This window comes from Mesitornis unicolor, unplaced genomic scaffold (genome assembly GCF_000695765.1).
Source record: "Mesitornis unicolor isolate BGI_N332 unplaced genomic scaffold, ASM69576v1 scaffold16327, whole genome shotgun sequence".
NCBI lineage: Eukaryota > Metazoa > Chordata > Aves > Mesitornithiformes > Mesitornithidae > Mesitornis > Mesitornis unicolor.
This window is the reverse complement of record NW_010197208.1, coordinates 725-12,496: the sequence shown is the minus strand read 5'-3', so window position 1 is coordinate 12,496 and position 11,772 is coordinate 725. Positions and strand designations below refer to the sequence as shown.

Below are 11,772 nucleotides of genomic sequence, written 5' to 3'. Positions count from 1 at the left end.
TAAAAGACTGACAAGCCCAATTCTCTTTATGGCCTGTCCAACATTACGTGGGAATCTCCTGTAATGAGCATCTTCTAGAAAACCGCACAAGGCTTCCAGTGCAATCAGTCAGGGCTCGCCATTGCATCCCATTAGTCAATTTGACAAGAACAGTCTAATCGGAGACTATTCATCAGAAACTTTCTTTGGCATTTGCCCTGCTGAAAATACAAAATATTGTTCAGATCCAATATTAATCACCAGCTGGTAGAGTAATGCCTTTAAAGTTACAAAGGCTGCAGAACAGTGGAGAAGATGATGACTCAGACAGCACCTTCCCTTTCTGTCCCTGTGCCTCGGAGCGCTTCACTTGGACCAGCACCGCCTGTGCGCGGCCACAGCGCCCACAGGACCACGACAGCTCTGGGACAGCTGCAACACCCACACTAGGGAAATGCTCCTTATTCCGAGTTAGGTCAGGAGCAGCAACCCTTGCTTCACCAGGAAAACACACGGGCTAAAGCAGCAAAGTTATCCCAGAAATAAAATTGAAATTCCCGTCCTCTCATATGCAGTTTGAATTAAAAACCCCACCGTGCAACTGCAGCAACCAGCACGCACGTGTGCTTCAAGGCGAATTCCCACCGCTGCCACAGACGCCCAGGTGAAGAGCTGCGCCACCTCTGAACTCTGCCAGTCTTCACTACACAGGAAGACCACGGTCTCTCATTTTAAAACCACTTTTCAGCTTGAATCAGAGGAGTTTTGGTGATGTGGAAGTGACGGTGGCCAGGCTGTCAGTACAGCCACACACGCAACCGTTGCTTTCTATCCCTGTGCAAATAACGCTCAGCCAGGGATCGTTGCTTCTGTGAAATTCCTCCTCAGCTGCACATGGGCACAAACAAGTGAAAACCCACTTCATCCCTTCAGGAGACTCCATCACAGCCTCAGTCACTGTATTTGAGGTACCACAGAGGAGTCTCTTGCAGCACCCAGCTCCCACACCTTCAGGCAGATTGGCATCAGCCCGAAATCTGGGCAAAACGTGTCCAAATATTTTAATAGGCTCTGTACATTGGGGTTCTTCAAATGCTACCAAAAATGAAATGCTACTCTTAAAATGAATCAAACTCCACAGTCATATTTGGCTGCGAAGTACAAGAAGAACAAGTGGTAAGGAAAGCTTTTATTATTGGGCCTTCACCAGCACCTTACAGCTAACATTTAATACGGAGCTGAACGGTGTTTCTGAATCTATCACTTCCCTTTCTCACAGCGGGGAACAGAGTTCTAAATATGAAAGAACCTAACAAATTCTGACCTTTATTGTATCTTTACAGAGTATTCCCAGTTTCAAACCAAGAGTTATCAGAGCGCAGCGCAGGCCTCAAAGGGGTAACAGTGATTAAAGCGCTGCTTCCTTCCAGAGATGTTCCGCTCCTGTCAAAACAAACTTTGCCGTGTTTTGAAATACCTGTGATTTCTGAACCGTGCTCATTACAAATGAAAGAGGCAAAGAACTACGCTCAGAAACCTGAGATGTCATCCATGAATAACAAAAACACCACCCAGCTTTAAAAATAATAATAAAGTACTTCCACAACTATTAGCTTAGCGTTAGCATGTAAGATACACTGTTACATATTCCATCAACACACATACACTTGAGAAGTGTATTTTAGGGTGTTTTAATAACATCCAGTGGTGCAAACACAGCAGGGAAGCAATTGTACACGAAAATGGAAGTCCACAACTCTCACCTGTCTCGTCTCTAGTCATGCTTGTAGGTTACCAGGAGACATTCACAGCACTGCTTAAAGAGCTGTGTTCCTAAGTATCTGTCTCTAAATGTTTGCGTTACTTGGGGTGTATTTCCAAGAAGAAGGCTGAGGTCTCTTCCCAGGAAGATTTGGGAATTGGCTTAACTTTTGGGCATTAGCTAAAGTGAAGCAGTGGTCAAAGGCACTACAATACACTTTGAATTCCTGCAGATCCCAGTGTGAGGCACCTCCATGAACTGTGTAAAGGGGTGGGGGGAGGAAGAAAGATTCAGTTATTCTTACGAAAAAGAATAAATATTTCCTCCATAATATTGCAGCTGTTTTCACAAGACTTGTTGCTCTAAGCTATTTTTTTCTTATTCAATCACATACACAACCCTACCAAAGTCCTTTTTTATAGGTTTTGTTTGTTTGTAACTGTAGGTAGTACAATGTACCTGCAGTAATTCTGCAGCAATCTTTTCTTCCACTACCACTGTACTGCATGCACAGACCAAGAGGCCAGCATTTCTCAAAGCACACAGAATATTGGCTGCTGTAACTTAAAGTGGGTTTCTTGCGTCCATTTTATCTTGACAAGTCCTGCTCACCCCAAGTCCCCCAGTACCGTGACTTTGAGTCAGATGGCAAACTGGCTTGGCAAGCAGAAGGAAAAAAGGAAAAAAAGACAAACAGTCCATTTAGAAGAGAGCTCTACCCACGCCTGCAGTCACTCCCTGTTCACCCTTACACCCACCACAACACCCCAGGGGACGTGTAGCGCCCACGTACTCCAGTCCACAGCCATTTGCATCCTCTAAACTGGGCAGCTTTGACTTGTGCACGTCCCCCAAAGGAAACCCTGCAAGTTTATTCTTGTCCAAGGATAAACAATAAATCATCTGCTCCAAAATAACACTGTTCTGGGTAAAACTGTATAGATTTTAGGTTTTCAATCCTCTCCTCTCCTCTCCTCTCCTCTCCTCTCCTCTCCTCTCCTCTCCGTTTATTTGGCTAAAAATGGGCATTGTATCAGACAGTAACAGTCAAATAAAGTAATTCATTTTAATATTAATGGAAAGTCTCTGTATTTACTACAGCTCCTAGTAAAACAAAACCTACCAGCTTACTGTTAGGTTTTCCAAGGCTATGCAGTTTTAAAATATGCTCTATTTGTAATTTTTTGTCTTATAACTAATTAGGTTTTATGGCAAAGATTAGACTTAAACCTTCTAACAAGCACATTAAAATAGTCTTAACCAACAAGGTATTTCTCTGGATGGCCACCTCAGAGATCAACAAAATCGGTAATAGACACAGACAAACATTACAAACAGACAAAAAGTACTCCTAGCAGTGTTAAACCCTGAATGAGAGCTGACACCTGAAGCACATCACAACCAGTACCAGAAAATCAACCCAAACCACGCGGTGTCACACCCCACTCCAGCATCCAGGTGTCATTTCATCCTTTTGGGGTGCAAAGCACGGGGTTAAATACAGTCATTTGCTGTAGTGAAACAGCCTGTCAAACAGGTACTGTGTGGCTCCTCTGGGGAAAAAATGACCATGTAAATAAACAAAACAAACCAAAACAGACTGTGAATGTAGTAAACTGCTCACACTATAAACTGCAGAAGAACAGGCTGGGGAGGTTTTTCTTAAAAACAGGAAAAAAGTACAAAGCATTCCTCCTCACTTGATGCTGAACTGTGATCCCGTTCCCTCCTATGCTCCCCCAGCAATATTTCTGTGATATGCAGGTCCATCTCCATTAAATTAAGTGCTGGAGCTTCTGCTACAGGGGAGCTTAAATTAGGGAAGGAAGGATGGTAAGCCACCATGTCGTAACAAGTAGTAGTAAAATTCCCCTTAGTGATACCCATTACCTTTAAAACACGGCAGTTTTCTGGTAAAGCCCACGCATGAGGAGCTCTCCCCTATGGAGAGGCATCTCCTGTCGGCTCTCACAGACTGCACGGGGAAAGGGGAGGTGGCACAAGAGGGGCCACTGGGTGAATCCACCACAGCCTCCAGCCCCGGCTGGGTCCTGGTGTCCATCACCAACCCCACACCACCACTGCCTTTCCAGCACAGTTTTGTTACTCAGCAGGACAGGAGGTGCCCACTTTTCCCCTCTTGCAGCTCTGCCCAGGGAGGTATTGCAGGGGCCAGTGCTGCCCCAGCAATGCTCTCGACCGGAGCTGTGCCACGGTCAGGCATCCTGCATTGCTCCGAGCAAGGCGCTCGCCTGCATCTCACGAGCTGTGTACGGGCAAATCTTTCATTTTTCTTTCATTACCCCGGCATGTACTGTCACTTAATTTTTATGTATGCGATCCTTCCTGACAAATATGATCTGCTGCCTGGTAATTCATCTGACGTTCATTCTGTTCCTTGCTCTAATTACGGCTCCCACTCCTGTCGCGGCGGCGGCTGCGCTGCCGCAGCCCGGTGGTACACCTGTCAGATGGGCCGTGGTGCTGCCTAATGCCCTTTTATGCCAGTCTGATGCTAGCAAATACAACGAAAGAAAAAAAAATTAAGATGAATACATTTGCATAAGCCACGCGTTCAATTCATGGGTCAGCAGCCAGGGAAATGATGGTTCAGGGCGGTTGCTGGGGCAACGCAGCTACAGGAAGTGCCTGGCGTTGCAGCCTGGGTCTGTGCAGGTACCACGCTCCAGTTTGCGGTGTGTTCATCGCTCACAGTTCCTTAAACAAATGTCTTAATTAAACCAAAACCAAGATCAGTAGATTTCCCGCTGCTACTAAACCTGTGTGTCTGGCAAATTACCAACAAAAAAAAGCTTCAAATGTTCTTTTGCTTGGCTACAAAAGACACTGGAAACAGTGGCGTGTCCATCCCTCCCACACGACACCATCTCCAGTACCGCTCACTGCTGCTCCCTCCGTCTTTTGCACCTTATTCGCCAGCTTCCAGGATGCTGTTGGTTTGGGGAAGGGCACAGTCTGTGCAGCAGAGGCTCAACTCCTCCCACACGTGCTTTCGCAATTAAGAGAGAGCAGCCCTGGTAAAGGTCATAAGCTTGGCTTACACGTGCAGCCCATTTTCAAGCCCCAATTTATTCTTATTAATATAGTAAGCGCAGCAGTCAAACCCGATACAATCACATAATTAGACATGATCATCTTTTTGCCTGTTCAGATGATGTGATTCTAACTTTCTGTGAAGAGGATTTATTCTAATGTATTAAGTACAGTGTGTACATATCCTACAATGGCTTTTGATGCAAAGGGAAACCTCCTAACATTCTGTCAAAGTAGAAACACCTTGTATTTTTTTAAGAACACACAAAATAAGGTACGTATCTTTCTCTCTAGTGCACTGAGGAGCCCCAGTGCTGTTGGCAAGTATTATCAATTAATATTAATAACGCATGTAAGAAGTAATTGAGCAAGACTCACACTCAGAGGAGGAAATTGCAGAAACAGTGAAACAAACGTCATGCGTTCCAAAATCAACTGCGAGAGCCAAATGTAAAAGAGCTTAAATATTGCACTAAAAGCCAAAGTTCCCTCACTGCTATAACACAGAAGTACCTTTGTGACTCAAAAATGGAGACTCATTAATAAAAACAGGAAATCAGGCACCTCTCAAGAGGTTACAGACACAATTATGAAATACTTTATAAGACAAAGAATTAACTGTATATACCATATACTTTTCTATAGCATTGTAATGCATGCCAATGGTAACAACGAGGGAGAGAGGAACCCAGATGCTCTATACCTGTCTATTTAATTTAAATTCCCAGAAAAGTGCTGGAGGTATAATCAAGCTACTCGTAAAACACAGAAAAAAGGAACAACTCGTCTTCACTATGACTGGTCCACAAAACAGCATGTCAAATGATAATTTTTTTTTTCCACAATCAGGTACGAGGCTTCAGAGGGAAGGAAACAGAAGCAACAAATGTAATATATCACACTTTCATCAAAGGCTTAGATAAGTTCACTTATAAGCAAATTGTGAAATCTGTTTAAACAAAACCATCTCATGCATGCAACATTGGTCGAAAAACAGTTCCCTGCCAGAGCAGAAGGCTTCTTCAAGTGAAGCCCTGCAAGGCAGCCACTGGCTCTAGCTCTGCTCACTACATGCGTTAACATGAGGTCCATGGCGATGCCACTGGAAGCTGGGATGAACCAAAGCACAGCAGAGGACAGAATAAAAATTCAGCGGTTGCAAGTAAGAGTCTGGAACGGGACACAACTCAGTGAGAATTAAAGCAAGGTACTACGCCTTGGCAAGAACCATCAGCCGCACCGACAGAAGAGCAGGAAAACATCCTTGAGATATGTGGAAGCCATGAAGAAAAGCCCAAGCTGAGTCTCAAGCCAAGTCCCTTTTCAGAACAGATGAATTTGAGGACTCTGAACACCTCCCGTGCCTCAGAGGACAGCCACAACCCCTGTTTGGGGGAAGAGGGCTGAGCAGCATCTGCTAAAAAAGGTGCTGGTGTAACCATCTAATTCCAGTTAGCAGGGTGCAGGCAAACACGCTGTTTAGAGTGGGAAAGGTGCATTTGTTACCTTTGCTATAAACCACACACTTACCAGTCCAGACCTTCCAGAAAAACACACCAGTTTTAAACCAAAAAATATCTATTAATATCACATGAGGAGCATTTAAAATACATATCGCAGAAAACATAGCATGCATCCACACTTCTGCCACAGTAAGAGGACGGACACCGGTCCTTGTGAACACCCCGGTGACAACGGCACAGCCGCGCTTGCTTAACACCTGCAAGTCCCATCTTACCTAAGGAATGTGCTGCAGTGGTTTTAGAGCTAAAAAACCGGCCTAATCCAAGATCTCCCAGCTTCACCACCCCTGTGGCTGTTATAAACACGTTGGCTGGTTTTATGTCTGCAAGAAGAAGGAACAAGGTTAAAGCCACAAAAGGTTACTTGGTTCTAATGCTGCAACAGAAGCATAGCCTGGAGCGCGCCCTGCACAAAAGCGGCTTGGGCAGAACCGCGCTTCTTCACAGCTTTGATAGGCTCAGTCTTCCCGGACTTCGAGCTCCACACATGCACAAAAATCAGAGCACACTTCGCAGCACACAAGAAAGAGCAACGAGGAAAGATGTAGGAAACAGCCCAACAGAACACAGGCACCCTCTTTAACTGCTGGAAATCAAAGCAGAAGTATGCTTCTCTTCAGAAATGATCATTTTCTGCAGGAAACTGTACTGCCTGCCACTGTCCACCCCACACCCAGGGCAAATTGTTGTCCCATGTATACATAAATTCTGGGCTCTACACAGCCCCGTTTGTTCACAGGGTGTAAAAATCACGAGAACCCCATTTTCCCAAGCAGTCATGTCAGGATTGAGTGTGCCAGGCTCCAAGTTTCAGCTACCTATTACAGACCCAGTGCAGGTCCAACTGATAAACTGCATCAGGGGATGTATACAGCAGCAAAAAAGGTATCACGCCGCTAAAAAACCAGTGAAAATTCACTGCTTCAAAGGATAAAAGAAATAAGAAGCGGCAGAGACTGGTATGGGTGCCTTTTGAGATATTTGCACTTCCTGGGTCAGGTCCTTCACAAAGCGTTTCATTTACGCTGAAAGCAGCAACGTAATTTCTGGATGGAGCTGAAAGTTACTAAAAGTTCTAAGACAAGAGGTACAAAAATAATTAAGGAAAACAGAGAACAGGTGATGAGTGAGTGGGACATATTTGTATTAATATTTCAGAAAAGCTTGCAGGACAGAAAAACTCTTCCAAACTCTCTGAGGTCACAGCTCACATAACGAAGGCCATTTCTTAGAGCTCCCCGTATCCCGTAGTCTCAGCATTTCACTTCTGACACTTTTCTAATGGCAAGTTTGACACTTCTGCTTCATATCAGTGTCTGGAATACAAAGCAGCTCATCTTCCTAATCCCAGACTCACTTCGGACCCAACCTTTTAACAACGAGGCAGAGAGACAGAAGGAGAAATCCATCTTGCGAGCCGCAGCCTCTAAACATGCATTGGCTGAACATCAGCATAATTGTTTTTGAATGTAGGCGCTTACTAATTGGAACATTATATTATTATTCAGTGAAAAGAGACTGAATTAATGTTACCTCTGTGCATCACCCTGCGGGAGTGCATGTGTTCAACTGCACTGCATAACTGCACAAAATATTTCCACACCGTCCTTTCCGGGATTAACCGTTTCTGCTTTTTAAAATACTGTGGGAGGAAATAAATAAAAGATCAGTGAAAAAGCAGCGTATTTGACTCGTTCCTGCACTTGTGTGAGGCAGCTGCGGGTTGCTCGCGTCTTCCAGATCTAGAGCAGCATGACTTTGCTTCTGATTAGCTTTTAACTCCTCTTCTCTGTGTGTAAACTTCAGTGCAGTTCACTAATTAACAACTATTACGAAAAATACGCTTAAATAGGTTTGACATTTTTGAATGGACACCAATTATAATTAGCATTAATCTCCTTAATTACCTTGCGAAACATATTTAACGCCTCAAAACAACAAATGTCTCATATCTTGCCTGAAGTAACAAAAGATCATTAAAAATAAATCCTGTAAACATTCATTATTGTACAGTCTATTCACAACAGAAAGGTAATCTGTTTCCTCTTTTAAAAGGTGGCCAGAGCATCAATAAAGTATCCACGTTTCTTCTGTGATCAGCAGAATAATATATGCTATTTCATGCAGAATAGGAATACTAAATTAACTGAGCTATCTCTAGCGAGACAGAAAGCCACTCCTGATCAAGAGACACAGATTTGGGAAAACGACCGTTTTGGGTCCATTTATGCAGCGCCAAGCACAGCTGAGTCCGGTTTCAATGGACCTCTGGGCGCTAAAAGCTCTCAAATAAAATAACTGTAAGCATCATGCACACAAAACCAAGGAGTGCAGCTTGGTGCTGGTCCTCTGCAACGCTGAAGTCTTCTTCCCAAGCAACTTATTACAGGAATAAAAAACCAGCTGCACACTTCAGTGAAGGTCAAACGTTATAGATCTCCAACTGCTCCTTTTCCCTTTCAGAAATGCACAACCCGCCTGTGCATCACACGCAAAGCGCAACCGACCCCTCCAAGGCATCCCAAAACGGTGCTACTTCAGATTATCGGTCCCTGACTCCTCATTGTTTCCTCCTGTGCTAGACACTGAGCCAGCTCTTCGTCCAGAGCATCAACCAAATGCACTTACACTGAACTTCCAGAGGTTTAGTATTTATCCTCTGATACGCAAGGTGTCACTGGTAACACCCGTGAGACGCCGCACACCCTTTCCAGCGCACTGCAACTGCCTTTCCTCTGCGCTGTGCCCTCGAGAATTGCCACCAGCAGCACGCAGGAGCAAGAATAAAGAAGGGAATTGGCTGCTGCCCCTTTCTGCATTGTGTGCTTTCCCCTCTCAGTACAGACATCTGATAGCCGCTGTCACATTTTTTATTTTATGTGAAATGCTGTTACCGGTTCGTGTTTGACTCCAGTAATGGCAAATTTTCTTTTGCAGATCAGCTGTGAAAGGGCATGACCGTGCAATTCCCCAGGCAGCAAAGCTGACAGATTGCAACAGTTTCCAACCAAAACTTGATAGAGAGCACAGAGGAATTACAGAGGGTGAGGGATAAAGTGTTATATACATGATAAAATTATTTAGTTCTCATTAAAGTATTTAAGAGTGGATATGCAAGACCACAAGTGATAATTTTCTAAATGTCATGTCCAATAAGATTCGCCTGACATTTACAACAAAGTCCCAGCTCTCCAGTGGTTTATCCTGCAGCAGTCCCTTACAGCAGCTTTACAATTCCTCATAAATAATGCAGCACAGGGGCGTGACAAAGACAGGCCCTGTTTTTATCACCCTGGCACCTCCGCAGCGTTGTTACTGCTGTTCCTACGCCTCCCCGCACTGAAAACCCTCACAAAGCTCCAGTTCCCAAGGGATGGGTGGGGGGCAGGAGGCAAACTCCACTTCTGCACTTCAAGCTGTATGTAGGAGGAGGCTTTTGTTCCCTCGTGGGTTTAGGTTTTTGTTGGTTTTGGTTTTGGGTTTCTTTTCTCTATGGAAAAAAAAACAGGAATTCCAAGATTTGCACCAATAGAAAAACGTAATTTGTACGACCTGGAAAAAACCCAGCATGCCTCCTTCAGGCCTGCGAGGAGCACGTGGGAACACGCACCAGACTGAGGAGCACTGGCAGCGCTGCTCCCGTTATCAACCCAAGAAGCTACAAATTACCTTCTGGAAAATGTAACTCCTATTTACAATGACAGAAAAAGTAATTTAAAAAAACTGATTAACCAAACCCGACAGTTAAATGAACGTGTTTATCAGTAGGGAATGTTTTAAACTAAAAACTGTAAATGACAAAAGAAATGCAAGTATTTTTTATGATGGTATCTCACCATTAAGTAGGTAAAACGTTTTGTAAGCTGAGATTTAACAAATAAGCACTTGCACACCGCAGCGTGATCACAGCCCTCACTCCTGCTCTCACAATCCTCGCTTATTTTCCATCTTTAACCACAGCTACAAAAAGCCCGAGATAACTCGAAGTTTCCCAGGATCTGCTGGGAAGAGGAAAACACACACGAGAAGCCACAAGAAAACAGGGAAAGATAAAAATAAAATAAAAAGCAGAAGCTCTGAGAGGCAGCAGGAGCAGCTCTGCCTCCGTCACCCGGCGAGCACAGCCAAGGCCCTGACACCCACAGCCGCCCTTGGCAGGAGTCACAGCCACCAGAGATGGCAACCAAAGCCGTGCTGGGTCTGCTGCGGCCCCAGCTCATCCCTCGGGCTGGGGTCAGATCTGACCACTGCTTCTGCTGCTGAGTGGCCATGGAGTGAGGCCGTATCTGGAAATCTGGGGCTCTCCCCAAAACGGCTCTGCCAACTGCTGCTCCCAGCACGCCCGCCCAGGGGATCTCCTGTGAGACGGAGCAGATTTTGCCGGATCCTGTAAATTTAGCTGCTGACTATGGGCTAAAGGGATAACTTGTTTGACAGCCTTTGGCCTACTGCCTCATAGCTCTGCTGGCAAAGAAAACAAATCTGTTAATAAGATATTTTAACTGTGACAACAAGGAGGAGGAGAACTTTCCAAACATTTGTTTATGATAATTACAGAATAATGATCGCAAAAAAACAGGTAAAACATTGAGAGAAGGTTGAGAGTGCTAACAAACACGATATAACACATCTGTTCTCACAAGGGATGTATGTCTAAAGATTAACATGTCAAAGAAAATATAAAAGCAGGTGGTAACAGCTTAACTAAAGCTGGTTTGCAGCAATACAAGTATTCCTAAGAGCAACATAAGAGAAGAGCAAGTACTTGAAACATTTTCTCAAACCCAAATCCCCGTTGCAAAGAAAGTCAATACACTTTCCTGAATGTCTTCAGAGTGGCAGACAGGCTCTGTGAACGGTGAAGCTGACAGTAATTAAATGTCCCCATCAATCACAGACTTGATAAATCAACCTTGCAAATAACATGTACGTCCCACCAAACACGGAGAAGCTCATTCCCTTCCAGAGCAGAGACCAGAAGCAAGCAGCATGGCCTGGTGCAGTTAAAACACCACCAGAAGCTTTGATTCAGGCTCTGAAAGGACCCTGTGGGTGTGCAAAACCGCAGGACACCGAAGCATCCCAGGCACAGCCCTGCTTGGCCCCCCACAGCACCTCCAGAACCGACACGGGCTTACCTTAATCATCTGAGAGAGATCGCCAGCATCGGCCAGCTCCAGGACGATGTTGAGTTCGTTGTCTTCAATAAAAGAATCCAAATATTTAATTATATTGGGGTGGTTCAGTTGCTGCAGAGGGAGGCAATGCAAGAAGAAAACTGACAACGCTGTACCACTTCTGTAATCATTATGCAAAGCAGTTCACAATAGGTGACAAACTGTGCTCTCAGTTCCTATAGACAAAAATCCCGTAAGAAATACCATTTACCGCAAGCACAGCAAAATAAAAGTGCCTTGAGTAAAGAGCAATACAGCCCAAAGTAGCGTGAAACGA

At 44.6% G+C, this 11,772-nt stretch overlaps 1 protein-coding gene across 1 annotated transcript; it reads right to left on the bottom strand.

The window, feature by feature from the left end:
- Positions 1–6,533: 6,533 nt before the first annotated feature.
- LOC104543993 (serine/threonine-protein kinase Nek6) lies at positions 6,534–11,567 on the bottom strand (the record flags this gene model as incomplete). Its single annotated transcript, XM_010188730.1, has 3 exons — positions 6,534–6,641; positions 7,852–7,960; positions 11,457–11,567. Coding segments are annotated over 3 exons (328 nt in total), but the record flags the coding sequence as incomplete, so codon positions are not given.
- Between the last annotated feature and the right edge of the window lie 205 nt (positions 11,568–11,772).